We start from the raw sequence: 24,197 nt of genomic DNA, 5'->3' as shown, positions 1-24,197 counted from the left end.
CGCAGGGAGAGGAAAGGCAAGTGGGGCAATTTGCCCCAGGCCCTGCAGGGGCCCCCGGCCCCACGAGTATGTCTCTCCGGCCCCTCCCTTCCCCCCACCCTTAAATCAGAACTTTTTATAGGGAACCGGTTGTTAAGATTTTGGCAGCTCATCACTGGTCTTAGGGTATGTCTACACAGCAAATTAAAACCCACAGCTGGCCTGTGCCAGCGGACTGGGGCTCAGGCTGCGGGGCTGTTTCACTTAGAGTTACCATACGTCCAGGTTTTCTGAACATGGCCTCTTTTTTGGTAGTCCGCCCTCCATCCCATAGGTTTTTTAAATAAGAGTCAAAGTCCCTGCTCCGCCCACCCCAATATCCCCTTTTTAGGAATCTGAAATACGATAACCGTAGCTTCACTGCACTTCGGGGCTTGGGCTGGAGCTTGGCCTCTAGGACCCTGTGGGGTAAGAGGGTCCCAGAGCTCAGGCTCCAGCCCATGCCCAGATGTCTAAATAGCAATGAAACAGCCCCGCAGCCTGGGCCCCACAAGCCTGAGTCAGCTGGGCACAGGTCAACCACAGGTTTTTCTTTACTGTGTAGACCAACTCTGGGTTCCTTTTTCCAAGTTGCATGAAAGCCTTTTAGTGTACAGCATTGTTAACACAACGTAGATATTAATATCTTTTAGAGTGTAGGTGTCTTGGCACTTAACCACCTATGCCATGAGGCAGCGTGCCTCGATTTCCCCTTCCACACAGCAGCCTAGATTTGTTATGCTTTTCTGCTGTGCCAAGCTCTAAGCCTGTTTACAGGGACTTGCTGAGAAGCAGTATTCTTATAGGACTCCCTTGTTACCACTCCTAGCATGTACAAACATTTTCCAAAAATCATGCATGTTGCACATTTTTAAGGGATTTACCATCAGTACCAAGTTCTTTGTCTCACCCCATAGATTGTGTATGAAGAGACATAACAGTAACAGCAAATTCATGACAGGGAGGCGCTTCCAAGTATGATTATCATACCATGCCTTCTGTTTAGACAGTCCAGTTTGTTCAGCAATTATTGTATTTTCCAATCCCTTCCTGTACCATAGTATGTGTTTAGATACAGGTTTTCCCTTCCCTTTAGTAAAGGTTCTTAGTTCACGTATGTCTTTGCGGCACTGGGGAGGTAAGGAGACCTTGCATGTTCCTGGCCCTCCCCCTAAGGAGTTACATTTCATCTCCAGAGCTAAGACCATGTGAAGGATCTATCCCCTCCCTCCTGGGGTTTCTTTGTGGTTCTTACTCCCATTACTCAGCAACCTATGCTTAGTGGTTGGAGGAGTTTACCTGCCTGTGAAATGGATGCCTCCTCCCCTTTGACAGGTGGGTCATTAGCATTTTCACTGACACCTGAGTCCTTAGAAAGACCTTCATCCTGCCTTAAGGAGACAGTTAGTTTTTACAAATACATCAGGAACAATATTTTGCAAAAGTGGGAACTGGATTGGGGTACCCACTGTTACCCCTCTCTCTGTTCCCAAGAGGTCAGTTGTATGACTGCTCCCCTCCGGGAGGTCAGTTACACAGTTCCCTCCGGCAAATCTCTCCTAGGCAAACCCTCCCACGTAATCAGTGAGGAGACATCCTGTACTCCCTCACATCCCTTCTTAACCTCTTTCTCTGGGTCTCCCTCTAAGGCACACACCTCTGTGCAGGGCCGGCTTTAGGCGTATTCCACCAATTCCCCCAAATCAGGCCCCGTGCCTAAGAAGGCCCCGCACCCGGTGAGAATCCCTTCCCTGGCTAGAGGCGCCTTTTTAATTTTTAATTTTTACTCACCTGGTGGCGCTTCGGGTCTTCAGCGGCACTTCAGCGGTGGGTCCTTCAGTGCCGCTGAAGACCTGGAGTGAGTGAAGGACCCGCCGCCGAAGTGCCGCCGAAGACTTGGAGCACCGCCCGGTGAGTACAAGCCCCATGTGTTTTTTTACGTGTTTTTTTTTTTAAGTCATCCCTGCCGGGCCCGTCGAAACTATTTGAATTGGGCCCCGCCCCTTCCTAAAGCTGGCCCTGCCTCTGTGCTCTCTAGAGTGGGATTTAGCCCCTGTTCACCTGTGGGCTCCCAGCTAACAGCCAGAGCAGATCTTTCGTTGGTAAGCACTGTACCCTCCTCCCTCTTTGAATTGGGTTTGTCTTCAGTTACAGAGCCCATGGAACCCTGACCCACTGCAGCGGTCTGTAGAATTCCACCACGCTCCTCGGGGCTTCCCTCTAGGACACATCTTCCTATGCATTCTAGAGCAAGATCTATCCCTTGCTCAACTGCAACCTGGACAGTTTTCCCACAGATAAGCAAAACATTTCCTTCCCCCCTGGAGAAAAACCTGTCTTTAGCTTTAAGAGCTAGTCTCAACCACACCCACCCCTGGCAGTAGACTGTTTTCCACTGCTACAGAGGATTAAAGAGACACACTCCCATTTCCTCAGCAGTTTCTGTGACCTCTGGGGCTTCAGCACAAGATTCCTCCTTGTTGACAGACCCCTGGACAGCCTGAGCCACATTGAAAAAGTCGTTCCCCAATAATATTTGGGTTGGGTTATGGGCAACAGCAGCAGTTAATTCAGCTTCCAAATTCTCAGTTTCCATGTGCACTTTAACCTCCTACTAATAAAAGCTCTGCCATCTGTCCTGGCAGTATGTCTTTCTCCTGAACAAGGTCTCTCCTGACCACAGACATTTCTGCACCAGTATCTCTCCATCCAGGGAGCTCTTTCCCATTAATTCTGACAGCCTTTATGTACATCTTGACAGGCTGTGCAGTGGCTATTTTTACAAACCATGTGTGATAAGTGGCAATTGCTTGAGGTGCCTCTGTGCTCTGGGTAGCAGCATTTCCACGCAGCACAGGGTTACTTATTAACTCACTCCCCAGCCTTAAAAACGATTTACATATGGTAGGAATCTTTTGCTTCCCAGTTTGACCCCCACCCCCACTCCCTACTAATGGAAAAATACCAGCAGTCCAAGATGGTGTCCAGTACCAGGTGACAGAATCACATGACTCTGCAGTGTCAAAGAAGCATCCCAGGAAGCTTCTCAGGAAGGTGAGAGATTAGCATCTGCAAAGCCCTATTGTTCTCCTATGGTTTATTAACTAACCAGCCAGACTGATTGCATTTTGTCTAGTGGATGTTCCCCAGATGCAAACACTTTTGCAACTGATACATAGTCAATATTCCTAACCTCAGATACAGAAATGATATAAGCATACAAATAGGATAATCACATTCACCTTTCCAATGATATCTTACATGACCCATCTTTCATAAAACAGATCTTATGCCATATTCATATCATAGCAATATCTTTATGAAGATATGGGGCATAGTGTCACTCATGGTTCTGCCCCTGTGGAACTTTGAGAGTCCCTGGGGCTGGCACACTAAAGGGGTCACTCCCAGGAGACTGGTTACAGGCTGGGGCATAGATCGGACCCTGTGACTGACAGACAGAGGATGGTTCCTGAACACACCAGGAATATTATGTGACTTGCAGCAGCAGAAATAAGGTTAATGCAAGGAACCAGCTAAGAGAAATGGTGTATGATCACTTCTTTAAGGAGCAGCTCATGGAGCTGTGCAGAGTGAAGGTTAGAATAATTGGCTAAGATGCAGCTGGTGGGACTGCATGAAAAAGACAAACAGGACGAGAACCAGAGTCCAGTCCCAGATGGGGCTCCAGGCATGTGGCCCAGCTCACCAGCATCAGCCAGGGAGATGCAGAGCCACCTGAAGAAGGGGAGAGTCTGAAGGTGCCAGGGGAGGCACCCCCATCCCTCTGATAGCAGCCCCAGCAGCAACAGGGCAGACCCTCGACCAGGGCTGTCCTTAGTGTTTATGGGGCCCTATGCAGTATTATTAAACTGGTGCCCCTATGCCCAATGGCAGCCCGGATCACATGTGTATTTTATATAAGGGTGCTCTTTTGAAGGATTTATTGAAAAAACTATATGTCTGAAGATCGCAGCATTTAAGGCTAAAGATGAATACTCAGACTGTGCATCTATGCAAGGACTTTTTAGAGACGTTATTTTATAATCGTCAGCAACTCACTAATGAAATATTTGTAAAGGAAACTTTAAACTAAGGTCCTGTAGACTGACATGTTCTGAGTAAATATGACAGTAATGCACAACTGTTTTGGTGAGTAAATTCAGAAACTGACAGTATATACCAGGGGGTTGGCAAATGCCTGTTAAATGGCTTCATTACCACTTGAATGGCTCTTTAACAGTTTCAATGTTGTGTTAATAGGGCTGTCAGGCTAGAAAGCTTTTTCACTATTAAGTACTAGATCACCAGGCTGCAGCTGCCAGCTGTGGTGGGAGCCTGCAGGAAGAGTCAGAATAGAGGTAGGAAGAAGTGGGAGGGTGGACACTAAGATTCGGGGGTCCCCCAAATTTTCGGGTACCATACGCAGCCGCTTATGCAGCGTGTGCCTACGGACGGTCCTGCCCTCACCCATCTTGAGAGGTGGAGAGGCAGAGGCTAGAGATGGAGGCAAGAAGCCTCTGTGTGCAGAAGCAGGGGACTGAGACACAGGAGGGAACAGTCAGCAAAGAAAGACCACAGGGTGCCCACTCTGCAGGGGGCATAGATGATAAATTGTTGGCCCCATTCCAGGAGTGGGGTGTTAGAGGGCTTTCCCTTCACCTCCTCCCCTGGTTCTTGTCACACAGACAGGAAGCAGAAGACCAGAAGTCCAAAGTGCAGGCAATGCAATGTTTATTGGGGTTAGTTCCAAGCAGCCATGTCCAGAGCTCTGACGCTGCAGAGCCTTGTTTACCTCATGCCCCCTTCCCAGCTCTGACGCTGCAGAGCCTTGCCTGTGTCCCCATTCCCGCTTGCTCCTTCTTAGCAGGCACAAATATACCTACAACGCACACCCTCGGTCCCACCCCTTACAACGTATGGTCATGTTCCGTTTTGGAGGGTCGTGAGTCTAGGGTCTTCATCCCACTCATTTGTATCCCATGGGAAGGATAAGGAGTGAGGTTGTGTTCTGGCCAAGGCCAGGTTTTTTCTTTGGCTTTTAGTGTTTTTTATGCCGGCCCCCTCCCCTCCCGACTGGTTGCTTGACCTTGCCTTGAGATAGGAGTTGAGGCAGTCAAAGTGTGCGCTCGTATATTATACTCCCACCATGCCCAGTTACACTTTAACTGTTCTTATCTGAAACAAACTCATGCTAGGCAGAAGCAACATACACAGTGTCTTTGACTACACATATTGGTAAGGATCCCTTTGTTCACATATATTAATATAAGATATAAGAGTATCAAAAAGTCAAACCCAAAATTCTATCTCAGGCTGACAAACAAGCCTATATACTAACAGGGAGATACAGATACCTGCCTCGCCACCTTGGAAAAGGCTTGTGAGCTGAACCAGATTCCCCCTGCAGACTGGCTGTGTAGTCTCACTCCCTTGTTGAGTTCCAGAACCATTGAGGTGTATAACCAACCGGATGGGACTCAGACTGGGACCTATGAACAGTTCAAAGGAGCCTTTTTGTGTATATTTTGGTTAACACCTGAGGCTTATAAGAAAAGGTTTCAGGGTGTGGAAAAGAACAAGGGGCAACGTATATGGAGGTTGGCTGCGGGGTAGATGAGCACCCCCACAAGTGGGGTAAAGAGGCTGGTGTCACTACCCTGGAATCACTATATGATCTGATAAGGTTAGGGAAGGTCAATGTCCTCTTGAGCTTAAAATGTGGCTACTGGAATAAGCACCTAAGGACTCACATAGCACAGGCTGATTGGCAGGTCAGTGTGTGGACAGTAGGTCTGGCCATTAAAAGAGACCCAAAGGGGAGTGACCTCAGTTGGGGCCGCAACAAGGGGGCACTATGAAGCAGACCCAAATGGTAAAATGAACCTAGGGGGTGTGGCCAATGTGGATAGACCATCCCCAAGGGATTGCAAGGACCGGTGGTGCAACATTTGTAGGAAAACCAGGCATAAGTGGGCAGGATGCCCAAAGCTTGATGAAATAAGGTTTGCCCAGGCCAGAGCAGCTAACTCTTCCTCTGTCCAACCTAGAAGGCAGCAGCCAGTACCTCAGGTGCAGAGAACAAACTATGCGACTGAACATTTGGAGGAAATCAGTTACACAGCCAGGGGGGTAGAGGGATGGTGACAGATGGGCTCCCACTCCAGGCACTGGTATACATGTCCTGATATACTCTCCTGGGCTCAGATCTGTCTGATCCCCAGTGAGAGTGAAAGGTGGTAGCTAATGGGAAAATATTCATGGAGTGGAAAGATTCTGGGGCAGAGAGAACCCTTGTCAAATCATGTGTGGTGTAGCCCCATCGAATGCTGAAGGTCTGTGTAACCTGGGATATGGTTACAAATGTAAAGCCATTTGCCTTACCCATGGCTCAGATCTCTGTGCAAAACCAGGAAGGATCGGATTGGCTAGTAGTTGGGGTTCTCCGGGATATCAGCTTTGACATCCTTTTGGGGAATGTCATCCCAGCAGGACTCTGTTGAGGGGAGGGAGGACAACGGGTTTATCCCAACAGGGGAGGTGGGCTCCTTCCATACACACAGTCCCGAGGCTGAGACACAGCTCCAGAGGGGCCTGCCAGGATGGGGGAGCACCTGGAATTGCTGCCTCACCAGACCCTGGGACACCAGAGTCTTGGAGATAGTGAATAATGAAGGAGATACCCAGCCCTGAGAGCCCTGCGCTCTGAAGGAGGCAGTACAAGCCTCCTTCAGGAATCTGGCGCTGCAGGGAGCCACGGAGGGAGACAGGGAACACTAATGCTGAAGGCATGATCTTGGAGCCAGGGGCCTGCCTCTGTGGAACTGTGGGTTTCCTTGGGGCCTGGCCCTCCAAAGGGTTCACTCCCAGGAGACTGGTTACAGTCTGGGGCAAACACCAAACCCTATGACTCATGACACAGTGTAGACTGGCATATTACCCTCCTTTAATTCTTTATTAATTGAGTCCTCTATCAGCCATTCCATTATCTTGCCTTGATCTGTGTCAGACTGACAGGCCTACAATTAGCTGGGTCATCCCATTTACCCTTTTTAAATATTGTCAATTAACTTTCTTCCAGTCTTCAGGGATTTCCCCAGTGTTCCAAGACTTATTGAAAATCAACATTAACGGTTCAGCAAGCTCCTCAGCCTACACTTTGAACCGTGTATCCAACTGGCTAGTCATAAAGTCATTTTGTTTTCCTAGCATAGCTTAAGCATCATCAGCAGAGCCCTGCAAATTTGCAGATACTCACTTTATATCTGTGGACCATGTTTGCGGATCACGGCTAGGATGTGGATATATGTTTTGTATCTGCGCAGGGCTCTAATCATCAGTGTAAGTGCCAATGCAGTTATGCCAGTCTACCACAGCTTCAAAGATTTTTTTCTCCTCTGTACAATGTCCTATCCATGGGCAGCAAAACAGGAAGTCCTTGGGTATGGACCAATCTTTTCTGCTCATACTGGACAAATATTACAAGTTGAGCTGAAGACAGCTCAGTACGGCTGGATGAAACTGCAGAAATAATAGTTATACTGAACTCTTCTAAACAGATGTTTATGAACACCTGCAGATAACTCAGGAATTTGTCAGCTGACTTTGTCATTGGAAAGGGGAATTACTCTCACTTGACTGGCAGCTACACATCCCAACATCTGAGACAGAGTGGAGCCAATGTTTCTCCAGTTATAAAGAGGCTTTCTATTTGCAGTGACACCAAATCTGATGCTTCATGTTTACAGCATTTCCACAGAAGGCCAAAAGGCAACATCTAGGGTGACCTGTATAACACAGGCTGTAGAATTTCACCCAGTTACTCTGTAAGGATCCCAATAACTTGTTTAGCTAAGGCATATCTTCCAGAAATGCATCCGCTCTTGATCTGAAGACTTCAAGGGATGGAGCCTACACAACTTCCTGTGGTGGTTTTCTCCAGTGGTTAATCACGTTCACTGTTAGAAATATGTGCCTTATTTCTAATTTGAATTTGTCTGGCTTTAACTTTCAGCCATTGGCTCTTGTTATGTCTTTCCCTACTATGTTAAAAAGTCCTTTAGTACATGCTGTTTTCTTCTTGTGTTTGCACCCTGACACACACACCATTGTCACAATTCACTTCTTAAGAACCTACATCCTACACTCCTAAGTTTGACTATATTACTGTGAAAATACAATAATTGCACCTACATTAAGGACTAGTCTTTCTGTGATTTGCTATACAAAACAAGCCACTATACTTTGCCCGTGTATTGTGTATTATAGCATCTTGCATGCAAAGACATCAGTGTACGCAACTGAACATTTAATACACTATGCCTCTTGATACCCCTGAAAGATGAATGTCAGAGGATAACGGGGAAGGGCAGGAGTTTGATGTGCAGGTACTGCTCCCTCGCCTTTCCTTTCCCTGGGTGGAGGGAAGCCTTGCTCTTCCTGGTAACATGGGCTGTGCTGGGTGGTGGGTGTCCCACGGGAGGGTCACTTTGTACTGCATGAGAGCTAAGGCTGTGCCTGACAGGAGTGCACAACATTGCCAGCCAGTGTTCTCCCCTGCACAGTGCAGCCCCACAGCAGTTCTGAGCTTGCTCAGTTTACACCCCTACCCTACCCTAGGAGAGACCCCTGTAGTTCAGCAAAGAAGCTGTGGGATAGTGGTTCTCAAAACTTTTGTGCTGGTGACCCCTGTCACATAGCAAGCCTCTGTGTGCGACCCCCCCCTTAAGCATTAACAATACTCTTTTGTATATTTAACACCATTATAAATGCTGGGGGCAAAACAGAGTTTAGGGTGGAGGCTGACAGCTCGCGACCCGCCATGTAATAACCTCGCAACCCCCAAAGGGGTCCCAACCTCCAGTTTGAGAAGCCCTGGTGTAGGAGAAAAACAGATCCAGCACAGAGCTGCTGTCCGCTTCCTCTGTGAGGGGTGTGCGAAAGGCTTCAACTGGCCAGAAGCTCACATCCAGTCCCATCACACTCGGCTCTCCATAGGGATCCATTCTTCTGTAATGTCTACACGCAGCTACTGCAGTTCTCTGTCTTTCAGAATGAAACCCCATCCCTCCCATGCACTGAGAAAAATCCAGCTGGCTTGGAAAGCAGCAGCAGGTCACTGGGAACGCGCCAGCCACCTGAGATACGGCTCTCTGCACGGGCTCTTCTTCCCAAAGCGGAATCCAGTTCCAGCCTCCTTCTTCTCTTCACTTTTAAACTCAGACACAGTTTGCAACCAACGCCTGGGTTTCTCTCCCCCAGCTCCATCCTGGTTCCCTCCCCACTCCCGTGAAACTCACCTGGCCACACTTTCTAATGGCTTTTTCCTGGCTGCATCCCAGGGGCTCTGGTCTGCCCCGACCGCTCTCCTGCTTTCGTTGCGGCTGATCCAGGCTCCTTGGAACTTGGCCCTTGCGACTCCGCCCTCAGCTTGCTCCGTCCTACATCTTTTGGGGGGATCCCCTTCCCCCCCATGCCCTCAGGGGACCGAGGCCTCCCCCTTACTGCCCTCCGCCCCAAGGGAGCGAGCCCCGCCCCTAGGCGGCCGCCCCGTTTCCCCTCCCCCCTGTTAGGGGACCGAGCCCCGCCCCGTTACACTCCCCCTGACAAGGCCCAGGACCGAGCCCCGCCCCTAGGCGGCCGCCCCGTTTCCCCTCCCCCCTGTTAGGGGACCGAGCCCCGCCCCGTTACACTCCCCCTGACAAGGCCCAGGACCGAGCCCCGCCCCTAGGCGGCCGCCCCGTTACCCCTCCCCCCTGTTAGGGGACCGAGCCCCGTTACACTCCTCCTGACCAGGACCGAGACCAAGCCCCGGCCCCGCCTCGCTCCGTTAGCCCCGGTTCCGAGCCGGGCCGGGTCGGGCCTGCCCAGGCGAGGGGGGGCTCGGCGCGGCCTGCACCATGGCGGGGAGCTGCGACGGGCCGGGCCGCTCATGGAGACTCTGCAACCTGCTCATGGCCGCTTTCTTCGGGCTGGCGGCCGCCGTGCAGGTGGGGCCGGGCCGAGGGCGAATGGGGCCGGGGTCGGTCAGGCTGGGGGGGAAGGGGCTCGGGGGAGGGGGGTGAATGGGGCTGTAGTCAGGCAGGCTGGAGGGTGAGTGGGGAAGAGGCTGGGGGAGGGGGTTGAATGCACAAAAAATAATTTTACGTTTGTAAGTTGTACTTTCACAATAAAGAGCTCACCCTACAGTACTTGCATGAGGTGAATTGAAATATACTATTTCTTTTGTTTATCTTTTTACAGTGCAAGTATTTGTAAGCTGATATAATCATATAAAGTGATCACTGTGCACTTTGTATTCTGTGTTGTAAATGGAATCAATATATTTAAAAATGTAAAAAACATCCAAAATATTTAAATAAATGTTGGTCTGTTATCATTTAACAGTGTAATTAAAAACTGTTTTTTTTAGTCTCGTGAATAATTGCTAATTGTAATTCATTTGTGTAATCGTTTGATATCCCTAATGATAATCTGGTCCCTGTGCCAGCTCACAGGACTGGAGTTTTCATTTGCAGGTTATTGTTCATGGAGTTTGATGTGGAAATGGCTCATAGAGAAGCTTGCTGCTGTGCTTGTACAACAGGCCAGTGTGTAAACTTCCCTGTGATGTTCTGTTCTGTGCAATGCTGCATGTACTGTGGTTTTGGCTATGTAGTTAGTTGCTGCAGCCCATTGTGGCCAGATGTTTTGAGGAATTTCATCAAGAACTGATGTAGTTTTCATCTGTCATAAGAGAGAAACTTTGTCATGGCTTAACCCTGCCATCATACACTGCCAGTTGGGGGCTGTTCATGGTGGAGTGGGGCTTCCTGAGCCCCTCAAGGGGTTTAGTGGAAGTGTGGTTTTATCGGGGAGCAGTTCTCTTTGGGATTGTCATTCCCTTTAATTAGGTGGAGCAATTCATATGAGGAAAGTCAGATGAGAGGAAACATGTCTATTCCAGTGATAAAATCAGAAGGAAAGAGGACAGTATTTTATCAAACCTGGCTATATGCAGAACTGAAGAGGGAACATAGGAAAATTGGTAATTAATAAATATTACATAAAGAAAAATAACAGTAGGTTTCGCCAGCATTAAATTATTACAGCATAAAATGGGACTTGAAATAGACAATGAAATTGAAAAGGAGGAAATACAGTTCTTCAGTGCCTGGAATCTACCCTCATAGCCTGTGTGTACATAATGCAGGTTAAATCTAGATGGCCATTAAATCAGATTGCCCAGGGTGGACAAAATAGATAAGTTACTTCACTATACCTCAGCCAAGCCATAAGCAAGGCTCCATGGACTCTGTGGCAAACTGGACCTATATTTTGCATCAGATTGTGTATTAAAGCAGAGGAGCTGGGCTAGGTAACAGGGCTATGCACAACCACAGAGTCAGCCTGCTGCCCTCTCCCTCCCCATCCTACTCAACCTCCTCCAGCTGATGTGAGATGCAGAGAAGCATGCTGGAGAGGAGCTGTGTTTGCTGGATACCGTAGGTGGTTTGTCAAAGCCCAGCTCTTCTCCATCCCACTTCTCCCGGTACAACAGAAATGGTTTAACCCGTCCTCATGACTGCCATGTACAGCTCCTCATTCCTTCCCTGTGACATCAAGTTGGCTTTCCCAGTTCACCAGGCAGAACCGTGGAGTGCCCTTAATGTGCCAACGACTCAACATATGGAGGGTGGAGATGCGTGGCAGGATTTACTCCTGGAGAGATTCTGCATCAAAAAATTAAAAATTCTGCAGAATTCTGCACATTTTGTCAAAATAATGCAATATAATTACACTAGTTTCAATTGTTTTGGTAATTTATTTACACTACAATACAGAAAAAAGTCAGAATAACTATTCAGCAGTTCCTAAACGCATGAGAGTTAAGTTACAAATACTTGGTAACTAATACCCTGCATTCCAGTTATAATCCTGGATTTTCATTTAAATTACAGTACAGAACACCAAACAGGCCCCCCCCCCCCCCAAAAAAAAGTGAAATGTCTTTTAAATGGCTCAGACTTTCATGCATGAGAATCATACAGTTTTGTTAATCATTGTCCTAGACCTGGTTGGGTACTTTGGAAAGTGGTTGCTCCTGATTGTCCTGACATTTTATTGACTGTTTGGTAAATGTTTTATTTGCCCTCAAAGTCTTTTTTTTTTAAATGAGTAAGTAAAATAAATCCTGAGCTGTAACTGAACCCCATTGTGACACTTTGGCCCAAGAAAAAGGTGTGTGTGCACTGTGGCATTTGTGATAACTGGGCCTCCAAGCCAGAGGGACCTGAGAAAGTATGACTCTCAGGGGAGAGTTTCCTTAGGCAAATCTACAAAATCTTTGACCAAAATATAATATTACGGAAAATTAAAAGTCCTCTGAAGAGGTGATGTGTTTTACAGATGGAGCAATTGAGGCACAGGGAGGGGAAGTGACTTGCTCAAGGGCACGGTCGCCCACCAAGTAAAGTTGGGAACAGAGCCCAGGTCTCTTTATTCGCAAGATTGTACTGAACCCAAAGTACAGTCTTCCTTGACTGAGTCCAAACTCCAGCTGGCTCAGATTGGCAGTTTTGCCCTACTGTTAGCATTGAAAGCTGCCCCCTGCTCTTATTCTTTGATGTTATCAAGAAGAAACTGTCACCCATAATTCTGTTTAAATTGGTGACAATTGGCGTAGATGGGGAAAGTGTGCTTCCCCTGCACAACAAAATTTTGATCTCTGGATTCTCGATTATGTGCATCCAGATGATGACAACAGCAGTGCAGGGTGCCTATGCACACATGCTGACTCTAACCAACTCTCCTCTCCAAAATAAGAGAAATCTGAACCAGGAGGATCCTTTTAATAAAGTACTGTTTATTCTTGACCGAACCGGGAGGACAAATGTAGGTTTGAGAATCCTGACACCAGATGAAAGCCTGTAAGATCTTGCCTGAGTGCTCATTCTGACCTCTTTGTTATTCCAGATAAATGACCCTGATGCAGGACTGTGGATAGTGAGTATGACTACAAACTTTCCTAGCTGTTGAAGAATCTGGAGCATTTTATAGGAGAGAATCCTAAATTCGCTCCTTTGTTGAACATCTGCCCTCTTTTCTGTTACAACCCCCTTCTGAAAGGTTTACAATGGCTCTTCTAGCTTTGGCCTGACCTGTGGCACACAAGTTCACAACATGTGGGTGACTTCAAACCATCTGAATGGGTTCTGTAATTTGCCTGGAGCAGGTAAACCTGAAGCCTGCTTTGGATGAGCTTTAAATCATTGTCCCTGATAAAATAAGCAGCTTTTTAAAATGACACCTTTTGGGAACATCATCTTCCCTCTGAGTAGTGACCTGGGTGTGGGGAGGCGGTGGACAGGTTACTCAAGTTTGATTAACTGCCTGGAACTTCCAGGGTTTTTTATTCCACTTTGCTTGCCCCCACCCACTGCCATCGTTGTCTAGGGCAGGCACCAACTATCTCTTCTCCTCCTTCCCTGGGGCTCATACCTCCTGATCTCTGGGCTCCACATCACCTCTCTGTATTGTAATTGCTCCAGATCACCTGCTCTGCTGCATTGTGTAAAAGATCTGGATGGGATGTGGCTGCTTCTCTGTGCTCTGCCTTCTCATGCTATAGAGTGGACTTGCAATATCTCACTAACAGGTGGTCTACGTTGTACCTGCTGTCCTTACACTGCTTGTTGGCCTTAATCCGTCAATTACAGGTATGATATTGGCATTCTAAATGGACTCACTGGTCAGATCTTCACCCCAAAGAGATTGGTTTTAATTTTTTGACAGGGTAGGATGCAAACCCAGGGCTGCATGGAAATGTGCTCAGCTGTCCACAGCTGCAGGTGGTGAGGTGCCCATTCGCAGGAGTGATGGTGACTGCCTTCCTGTTTGCAGGTGGACGTCCTGGAAATGGATTTAGTCCATTGTCTCTGAATAAATTCCTCGCTCTGAGACGTCCTTATTACTGCACCTATGCTGCAACAGTCTGGTTCTAGTACAGAATGGTGATCTGTTGGGCTGAGCATGTGACTGCGAGCCAGAAACTTCCATGTTCTAGTCTTTGGCTCTGCTACTCCCATTGGCAAGTCACTGAACTTCTCCCTGTTTCCCCATCTGTAAAATGGGCATAATTCTTACCTGTCTCCTAAGAGAGCTGAGGGTTAATGTCTGTACAGTGTTCTGAAGAGATAAAAGTATAATTACCAAATACAGTGATTACCACACAAGGTGCACATACAGCAGTGTAGTATTCTTAGGGTACGTCTACACTAGTGATCGATCTATCGGGGATCAATTTATTGTGTCTTTATCTGCCGTCGACTCTTGTATTCCACCACGGCGAGAGGTGGATGTGGAGTTGCCGGGGGAGCGGCGGCAGTCGACCCTGTGCCGTGAGGACATGAGGTAAGTCGACCTAAGATACGTCTACTTCCGCTATACTATTCTCGTAGCTGAAGTTGCATATCTTAGGTCGATCCCCCTTCTGTGTAGACCAGGCCTTAGTGGTTATAATATGGCATGGTAGGAGTTCTAAGATTGTATAGTCACTGGGGAGTGTTATCTGCTGGCTGAGACTGGTGCGGCTGTATTTACTGGGACCCTGTCAGGCCAAATTTGGCCCAGAAAATAAAAGTAAGATTTATACAATCTAAGATCACTAGAAGTGTTTCCTTGATTTTTTTTTCTCTCATTGGAAAGAATTTTGAAAAATTGTTTTCTATATGCTAAATGACAACCATATATGCTGAATGAGTTTTATTTTGGATTAAGGAAAATCCCGACAAAAACAAAGTAAGATCTCCATGAGAGAGCACGGTGTCTCTTCTGTAACATGCTGCATCAATGCTGCCTCCTAAAATGCTGGCTTTGTTAAATAAAAGTATAACAGTTGCTGCTCATAAATAAACCTTGCTCTGCAGCATTTCCAACCTCAAAATTGCAGCATTTTGCTAGTGCAGGAGAGCCTGAGAATGAAATTGAAAGTCTATTTTCAATGCCCAAATTGAAATAAATGCCAAACATAAACAGACAGGAGTGTTGGAAAGGGAAATAACTTTTCCAGATTCTTTTGGTTTAGATAGCCAAAGTTTATTATTGCATACTTGTATATTTTAAGGACATTTGTTTTTCCTAATTATTTTTATCTTGATATTACCAAATCAATAAGACTGTGAAAGGCCCTGAGCTGCAGCCAGTTCAACAGAACCATCAGCCTTCTGTGTAGACCTACTGCAAAGTTTAAAAAAAAAAAAATCATACACAGCTCTCTTCTATATTGGGAGCCTGTAATGAGGGTTCAGCCCTGAAGAGATTTTGTTTGTTAAGCCTTCTGGTTTTCCATTTGTTGACTTGTTATGGAGGTCAGCCAGAGAACCATTTGTTAGTCACTTACCTTTGCCTCCCATAGCCCTCTGGTATGGACCTGTAAGCCACAAGCGTCTGTGTCCAGGCCTCTTCTAATCGTTCCTGGAAGGGAAAGGGGGGAGGGATAGCTCAGTGGTTTGAGCATTGGCCTGCTAAACCCAGGGTTGTGAGTTCAATCCTTGAGGGGGCCATTTAGGGATTGGCCCTGCTTTGAGCAGGGGGTTGGACCAGATGATCTCCTGAGGTCCCTTCCAACCCTAATAATCTGTGAATATTTTGCCTTGCTTGAGGCAGGGACAGCTCATGTCCTAGAATTTTGGGGAGCACCCTGATGTCACTGCCAAGAGCCTGATAGTGGGCATAGGGTGTCAGGAAGTCATGCTCCTTGCTATGTAGAGGCTTCAGTTTGTAATTCTCCATGGCCTTTTCTGAAGCCATTGAACAGTGGAGCATGTTTCTGTTTCCTAGGGAGGATCTGTGATGGTCTTCATAGCTGTGGAGCTGCCAAGGAGATGTTTCTCAGGAACTCAGAATCTGAAATCCACCCAGAGCTTGCATTTGTCAACAGTATTTCTAGACTAAAATTCCTTCACCATTCCAAACACCTGGATACATAAAAGAGCAAGTCCTGCCTAGTATTGCGGCAGACGCTCCTGCATCCCTCCTTCCTAGTGCTTGTGGAAGGGTCCATCACACAACTTCTTTACAGTCCGGAAGACTTGGGATGTACTTCATGTAGTGTGTTCATACACATTTAGTAGCTCCAGTCTGTTCTTCCCCAGATAATGTTGTCTGGAGGAGCCTGTCGGATCTGCATTCTGCTGCTTGTTTAGTTGGGACCATTGCCTTGGGGTGCTCTTTGTTCACTTATGCGAAAAGTAACATCTTGCATGAAGAGGAAGGAAGGTGAGTAATGCATCTGTTCTGTCCTAATCCCTACAGCCCATGTATGAAGCAGATTGTCCTTCTGGCAGCTCACGCCCAGGCAGACCAAGCTTCAGTTTTTGGTTGCTGTAGTGAGTGGGTTAGCCCTAAAAAGAAGGGAGTCAGGCTCGTAAGGAACTCAGCCTGGGTGCTGCTAGTCCAGCAGTATGTTGGTCAAACCGTTGACGAAGGAGCCAGTGAGCACAGGTTGCAGCTTGGCTGAATCCCCTGTTCTCTTTGCTTTGGTCAGTCACAGATGGGGATGGGGTAGGGGTCAGTACTGGCTTTCAAAACTTGCAAGACTGGCACTGTGCACCTTGGAAGCCCCCTGTGTTCTGACTCCAGAGCTTTAGAGGCAGGAATTGGGTAAGTTTTCAATATTGTGTTCAGGGTGGATTGATGTAAATACAGTGATTTAAATCATCAGTTTTAATAAACTTTTCCATTTGCACTTCAGTTATTTTCTGGAGAAAGGTGCACTCTCATTGGTTGATATAACCATTACAACGTGTTGATTTACAACTAAATAGAGCCTTTACACTAGATCTGGTACATCTCTTTGCTACCTGAGAGGGTGCACTATAACTATATACATTTATGTAAACAATTATATAGCTTAATATTTTCAAATTCTTATTAACCATAAATTTTAGTATGTCAGAAAAGGGCAAATGATATATTACTTAGTTACTGGATAGTTAAACAAATCATGAGCAAAAAATTAACTTCATTAGGATGGTAACTGGAATTTAATTAAACACACACAACAGCATATAAAATGTATTTTTTATTAAAACAAATTTAAATGTTTTGGAGAAATAAACTTCCCATATCAAAACAAGTTTCACATTCACAACTAAATGATTTATTAAACAAAGGGATTAACTGTGATCCGTGAATTAAATGGATTGTTTCAGGTCAGCCTGGGAAAGTTTTACACAAGCATATTTGAAAAGTGGCTGGAGCTTAAATTCCTACTCTCACCTAAATCTCTTGAAAGTGAGAGAGTCTCCTAAATCACTTAGGCTGAACTATTGTGCTATATTTATAAAGCTTGACCTCAAAAGTTAGACTTGGGCAAAACATCTTTCTCTATATAGAAAAGAAGCCCTTCATTCATAGAGGCTCATGGATTCAGTATATTTATTGTTTATTTAAATATTCAAAGATACAAGTAGTTTAGGCCTTAACATATTTTGTATTAAATTCAGATTTCATTTTAAACTGGTTTATTTTTAATAAGAAAAATTTATTATAATTTAAATAACAAAATAGAAAACGTTAAAAAAAATTGAAAAAAAATCAGTTTTTTATCTCCTGAATTTTGTTTGGCTGGTACCATGTACTTACTTGTCAGGGCTGGAATACTGTCAAGCTGTTGGAGACTTGATGGCACAATCCACACTGCTGTCAAGCCTGGGGGAAAGGGGGTTGAAAGTGAAGGAGGCAAACTCCCACTAGGCAAAGACTCAGATATTCCTTTGTTTGAGTAAGCAAGGTGCTTCCTTGTGTACAAGGTAAAAGTGATGGTGTCTTGTGTTGCTGTTTAAATGGACACCCTGAGGTGTAGTTTACAGGTTTATCTGTATTTCTGTAAAAATTTAGGTTCAGTGGCCCTGGTGTGAGCTTGTACATATTCAGCTATATCATTATATTTAGTATTAAAAGGAGTCTACTAGAAAACGGAAGCAGAAATCTCTGCAGAGTCTGTAAATTGGTTGTGTGCATGTGGAGTGAGGAGTAGGAATTTCATTCAGATTTCTGTTAGCTCAGATCCTGCTTTAACAGTAAATCTAATTCCTCTTGGGGAAGCTTGCATGCCTACCCTTCTCTGCAGAGAATTTCTCCTTTGTGTAAGCAAATACTTGTGCGCATTGTATTCTGACATTTTTTTCCCCATTTATTTATTTATTTTGTATAGGGAGTTGTTTGGTCTGGTGATTATTACAATATGGATGAATCTTTGCCGCAATTCTGCAAAGTAAGTCTTTAATCTATTTGTATATTCATGGTTAGTGATAGTAAAAGGGTATATACTACAGGGCTGGCTGCAGCTAGCCATTTCCTATCCATAGGTGATTTTGGCCATGTGCTGCCTTGCTGCATATTATTGTCTAAATCCTGCTTAGACTTTGGCACAGCACCATGTTTATTTGGGTTTCTGGAAGGACAAGGTCTGCTGGTCATAAGCAGCATAAAGCAAAAGGGAAGAAGGGTGAGGCAAGCCTTCTCCTTAGGACAACTTGAAGGAAACTTGCAGAATCTGAAGGTGGGGATGTTTCTTCATAAAAAGAGACTGTATGTCTTGTATATAGGTAGCATAGTGTTATAGTGGGTGCAGGCAGTAACTGCAAAAACCAAGGTGGCAAAAGTGTTTCCATTAGAACATTGTTTACATGATCTCAGAACTTTTTGACAAGTGAACTTAAGCCAAAATGGTCTGAGGTTTTTTATTCCCAAGGTGATTTTTTTTTTAAATGAGCAACTGTTGTTCAGCTGTTATATGAAGATCAATCCCCACCCCCCATTCTGACCACCAGTTTTTCCAAATAGACAATTCAAAAATAGATGAATAATAATAATTCTATAAGTCTTATGTGACCATGTGACTGCTTGGATGAGTAGAGAGGACTCATGTGAGCAAGACTGTTCAGTGCTGGGCTCTTGAAATGTCAAATACCTTGTTGAGGAGTGTGTGCCCCTGTAGGTTGGAAAATACTGTTTTGATTATTTGTACAGCATTTTGACAGTTTAATTATATAAATACTTCTTATTAGCACATGAAAATGCTGCTCTCCAGGTACACACTTAAAATGCGTCTTGGACCACAACTGTAGCCATGCCCAGCAGCTACAGGGCGCGTGTCAGCCTGTGGCTTATTGATTGCTGCTCCCTATATAAGTGTGTAGTTTGAGAAAGATTTTGATAGGTGCTAGAGCAGGCCTGGGCAATACTTTACGCAAGGGGGCCACTCCATGAATTTTGGTAACTTGTCCCAGGCCGCACATTTCTGCTATATTAATGGAGGAAGTGCAGGGTCTGAGTGTAGGAGGGAGCTCCGGGCTGGTGCAGAGTGTTGGAGTGCAGGAGAGGGTGAGAGGTGTGGGCTTGGGAGGGAGTTTGGTGCAGGAGGGGGCTCCGGGGTGGGGCAGGGGATTGGGGTGCAGGAGGGGCAGCAGGGTCTGGGAGAGAGTTTGGGTGCAGGAGGGGGTTCTGACCTGGGGTTGGGGTGTGTGTGTGTGTGTGGGGAGGGTGAGAGTACGAGGTGCAGATTCTGGCCAGGAGGCGCTTACCACAGGCAGCGCAGCAGGGCTCAAGCAGGCTGGCTGCCTGCCGCTGGCATGTCTCTGTGCACCCCTTGGAGGGAAGGGGGCAGCGGGTCTCCATGTGCTGCCTGCACCTGCAAGCACTGCCCCCGCAGCCCCTGTAGAGACCTGAACAGTAACTCTGTTGGAGTACACATGCCATATTGTCTGTCTCCCTCTCACTCAATGTCTTTTTTCTTGTTTTTATGTTTTTTGTTAAACATTTCTAATAAAATGCAGTAGGGCTGAGTTGGTGGCTAGATAGCACAGTGCTTTATCCTAAGGTCAGTGTCATATGCTTCACTTTTGCATCCCCTGACTTTATTTCAGTTGTGTTACCTTACTGTTGTATTAATGTTTTTTCCTTTTAATGTGACTATAATTTGATCTGCCTATCCCATTGCGCCGAGCCTCTTTGCTGGACCTCAGCATGTGCTTCAGCACCTCCACACAGTGACATTTCACTGGGAATTAGGGTGACCAGATGTCCCGATTTTATAGGGGCAGGCCGGATATTCGGGGCTTTGTCTTATACAGGTGCCTATTAACCTCCACCCCAGTCCTGATTTTTCACACTTGCTATCTGTCACTCTACTGGGAATATCCTTTGTTGCTTAGGTTGCCAGCCCACATCCTTGGAGTGGAGTGCTGTCTGATTGTTTCCTTGAGGTGGGATGCACATAGGGTGACCAGATGAGATGATGAAAATATCGGGACACATGGGGAGGGAGGTCCGCTGGTGGAGAAAAAAACAAAAAAAACAGTGCTGCCGGCGGAGCAAAATATTGGGACAAATTGCGTCCCGAACAAAGATCGGTCAGGACGTAGGACAACCACCCAAATATTGGGACAGTCCCAATTTTATCGGGACGTCTGGTCACCCTAGGTACACATAGCAGCCAGATGCAGGCAGCAATTCCTGTGTTACCCACTCAGAGTCCTTGCTCCACCAGGAACTCTCTCACTCAGCTGGGAGAGTGCTTGGTGGCTGGCCCAGTGCAGCCAGCCTCCCATGCTGCACACTAGTAATGGGGCATAATGTATGTAAGAAAGGACCCTAATGAGGAGTGGGATGCTGCTATCGGTGTAAGCAGATTCTCTGCAGCCGGCAGTCATCTTAGGAGGAGAGGGAGACAGAGCCTGGAGCCTGGGAGGGAGATGACAAAATTGTGCTGGGCATTAAACCAGCATCAGAGCAAAGACCTCAGCATTTGGAAAACCTGTACCAGCTCTGACTTTGAAGATGGGGTTGGAAAATGAACAGCTACTCAATGAACATTGCTAGTATCCAGAGCAGTCTGCAACGTGCTGCAGTTTAGTTGGGACCATTGCCTTGGGGTACTCTTTGTACAATGTGGCTGCTTTCTGCCTCTGGGTTGAAATCCCTGCCTTTCTTCCTTCCATTGCTCTGACACTGCCTGGATTCTTACTTGCTGAACAGGGGTCTAGCTCTGTGCTGCTGCTGCAGGAAGGGAGTCTTTGATGTCCATCACTAAAAGTTGAGGGGGATGTAGCCACATGAACTTGGGACAGCTGAGCAGCTCTTCAGTGCAGGTAGGGAAAGAGCAGAGAAGGGGAACAAGTGGGCAGGCTCCTGGACAGGTGCTGCTGCCTGCTCCGTTCTCCTGTCACAGTAGAGGCAGGGTTTGGGAGCAGGCACAAAAGCTTCAGAGAAGCCACCTATAGCAGCAGCGGCCAGGGAGATTTTGTGGCACGCTGATTGCAGCTCATCAGCACTGCTTTTCTCCAGGCTCCTCAGTGTGATGAGGAATCTCACCCCAAGCCCAGGCACCTCTGTTGCTAGCTGGGTTTGATCTGAAATAACACTATTGTCTTTTGTTCTTTCTAGAAATCCTCTGGGTGGAATTCGTCTGATGGTTGCAATTTCTCTCTCTCTCTTCCCCTTTGTAACATGGCTTTACATTTACATGAACTCAGAGATGCGATCATCCTGGCCAACTCACTGCAAAACTGTGATTTAACCAGAAAGGAACAAACACACACAATAAATATTCTAACAGCTATTTGCCTTCAGCTTTCAGTTGAAAATTGGTATCAGACCAACAGGAACTGCAGCTATGGACCAAGAGCACTTTGCTGCCTCAAACAGCGCAGTTTGAGATTTGTTATCATTATTATCCAGCCATCTCCTCTTTCCATGCACCAACCTGTGGATTTCAAACTGTGTCCTTCATGTAGTGATGACACCACAGCTCCTGTATCACTGTCTCCTCCAGTACCACAATGAACAGGGGCAGGGGCAGACTAGATCCCGGTAAATATGTGCCCTTAGTGTGGATGAGCAATTGTACAGCAGCATCTGCTAGGAACTTTTAGAAAGGACAGAAGCATTCAAAGGAGATCCCCTCCTCCTCCCTCAGGGCCTTAAGGTGAGCAGCCATATTCTTATGGCCCGTGATATCAGTGGCTGCTGGGAGATCTGAAACAAGTAGCAGGGATCGCTGTTCTGTCTGTTTAGTCAATGAGAATAGCTCAGTCTCTGTCATGCCCAGGCTGAAAGTGGACACAGAATTCAGAAGGTTTTTGGATAACTGCACCGTTGCTTCTCAGCTGAATCACAAATTTAGAAATCTTCTCCACAGAGTATTAAAGGTGGCAAGTGTGGCTGTTGTGGTCTTTACTACTGACTCATGGGCCAACTGAAATGTGGGACTACGGGAAGGATTGACAGGTACTAGGCCAGGGGCGAGGACACCAGCCTAGGAATCAGAGGCCTGCAGTCTATTCCCTACTCCGCCACTGACCTCCTGTGTGACCTTAGCCAAGTCATTACACCAAGCTGGTCTTTTATTTCCCTTCCTACCCTTTGTTACGGAGGCACCAATTGCAGTTTCATAGTTAAGATTAAGAAGGGATTACCCTCTGTATGACAAATACCGTATGTCCTCTCCAAGCTTAATCATTTGCCATTTGAATATAGAATGAATTTTCTAAGCATTTACAAGTAATTGTTAGTTAAAATTAAATGGGTATTTTTAGAAATTTAGCATCTTTTGTCAAGATTTTTTTTTGTCCGTATTGATGTTACTAATGGAATAACACAGACTCTTTGTGCATGAGATTTTAGGGAGGCTGACTACATTTGGAGAAATATTTTAAGGGTATTGGTCACTTTTGCTGTTCTTCATAATTAAAAGTTCAGCAGCACTGATAAATGTTCTATAGCAAATTCCATTAAGTCTTACTATCTCTTTTTAAATGGTTGCATTCTCATATTGTTTTCAATGGGACTGAAGCCAGAAGCTGCCCTCAGGAACTGACACTGCCACTGCTCCTCACAGCTTCCTCTCTGCCTTCCAAAAGCCTGCATACCATCTTCCCTGAGCTCTGTTTTGATTCATTCTCACTGGGAACAATGGGAGGCAGTTGCCATTTTGAAAGAGGGCATCCTAACTGAGGGCAGTGTTTGCTCTCCTTCCTACTGAGAATAATGGGAGATGCTGGCTATTTTGAAAAAAGGGCAACTCTTTGTGAATTTCTCTGAAGGAGAAGCCTTCAAGTCTCGCTCTCTACTGACAAACTTTCAGCCGTGAAAAATAATGGCAAACAATGATCATTAATCCAAAATACTTTGTTTGAGGGGCACTCTCTTCTCTTCAGCTCACTTTGCTATTTGCTGTGCATTTGCTCCCCTTCTTTAATTTTGGAGTTGTCTGCACATTTGAGCATAGCTTAATTTTCAGTAAATACGCACTCAACAAAGGAGGACACAAGTCAGTTGTGCAGAGGTGTGTGTGTGTGTGTGGATAGATACTTTTAGTTGGTCATGAAGCCTTAAGAGGGTCCTGTTTTGGGCTACACTTATCAGGAAGAGTCACTGGCTGAAGACTGGAACACACAGACAGGAGATATTTATACATACAGAGAACATGAAAAGGTGGAAGTATGCATACCAACAGACAGAGTCTAATCAATTGCATACTTCCACCTTTTCATGTTCTCTGTATGTATAAATATCTCCTGTCTGTGTGTTCCATTCTATGCATCCGAAGAAGTGAGCTTTAGCTCACGAAAGCTCATGCTAAAATAAATTTGTTAGTCTTTAAGGTGCCACAGGTACTCCTGGTTTTTTTTCGGATACAGACTAACACGGCTGCTACTCTGAAACCTGGCTGAAGACTGACATTTTGTCCCAGCTCTGATACAGCTCCCCCTGCTGGATGCTCACTAGGCTGCTGTTTCCGTCCTAACAGGGAACCATGTGCTCTTAAGATTCCCTTAGTCTGGGAAGGATCCAGCAAGGTTTGTGTGAGTCTTTGGCCCCTCGGGCAGGCTTATTGGGCCCAGACTCTACCCATTGCCCCTTTAGAGAAGTGGAGCTGGTGGTCTAACTGACCCAGCCCCACATCCTGGCTGGTTCTGACCCCACAAGACACAGTGATAACCTCAGCAAACCTTTTCCCAGTGTTTACGGGCAGTCTGGTTTACTGTGTATCTTTCCAGGGCTATGTGATCATTGATGCGCATAACACACAAGCTTTGCAAAGGTTTAACACAATTACTCTTTACATACCCCAAGAAATGTACAGATTTAGACAAAAACAACACGTCTATGCCCTTGTCATCATGGAGTCACAG

The 24,197-nt window shown here is 46.2% G+C and overlaps 1 protein-coding gene across 3 annotated transcripts; it reads left to right on the top strand.

Moving 5' to 3' along the window:
• The first annotated feature begins 9,715 nt into the window (after window positions 1–9,715).
• Window positions 9,716–22,605, top strand: TMEM220 (transmembrane protein 220). Of its 3 annotated transcripts, XR_006572886.1 has the most exons (7): window positions 9,737–10,007; window positions 12,973–13,002; window positions 13,655–13,715; window positions 16,152–16,275; window positions 18,215–18,274; window positions 21,040–21,152; window positions 21,448–21,622. XR_006572886.1 is itself a non-coding variant. In XM_044983053.1 (6 exons), the coding sequence occupies exons 1-6, from the start codon at window positions 9,918–9,920 to the stop codon at window positions 21,578–21,580; spliced, it is 498 nt and encodes a 165-aa protein (XP_044838988.1). In that variant the 5' UTR covers window positions 9,757–9,917; the 3' UTR covers window positions 21,581–22,605. The 3 variants fall into 3 exon arrangements, 2 of the variants coding, with proteins under 2 accessions (XP_044838989.1, XP_044838988.1); XM_044983053.1 differs by lacking the exon at window positions 21,040–21,152 and having other exon boundaries at window positions 9,757–10,007; window positions 21,448–22,605; XM_044983054.1 differs by lacking the exons at window positions 16,152–16,275; window positions 18,215–18,274; window positions 21,040–21,152; window positions 21,448–21,622 and adding an exon at window positions 15,838–16,145 and having other exon boundaries at window positions 9,716–10,007; window positions 13,548–13,715.
• The last annotated feature ends 1,592 nt before the right edge of the window (window positions 22,606–24,197 follow it).

This window comes from Mauremys mutica, chromosome 12 (assembly GCF_020497125.1).
Source record: "Mauremys mutica isolate MM-2020 ecotype Southern chromosome 12, ASM2049712v1, whole genome shotgun sequence".
In the NCBI taxonomy this organism is placed as follows: Eukaryota; Metazoa; Chordata; order Testudines; family Geoemydidae; genus Mauremys; species Mauremys mutica.
Note: the sequence above shows the minus strand (reverse complement) of the source record. Positions and strands in the feature narration are given on the sequence as shown.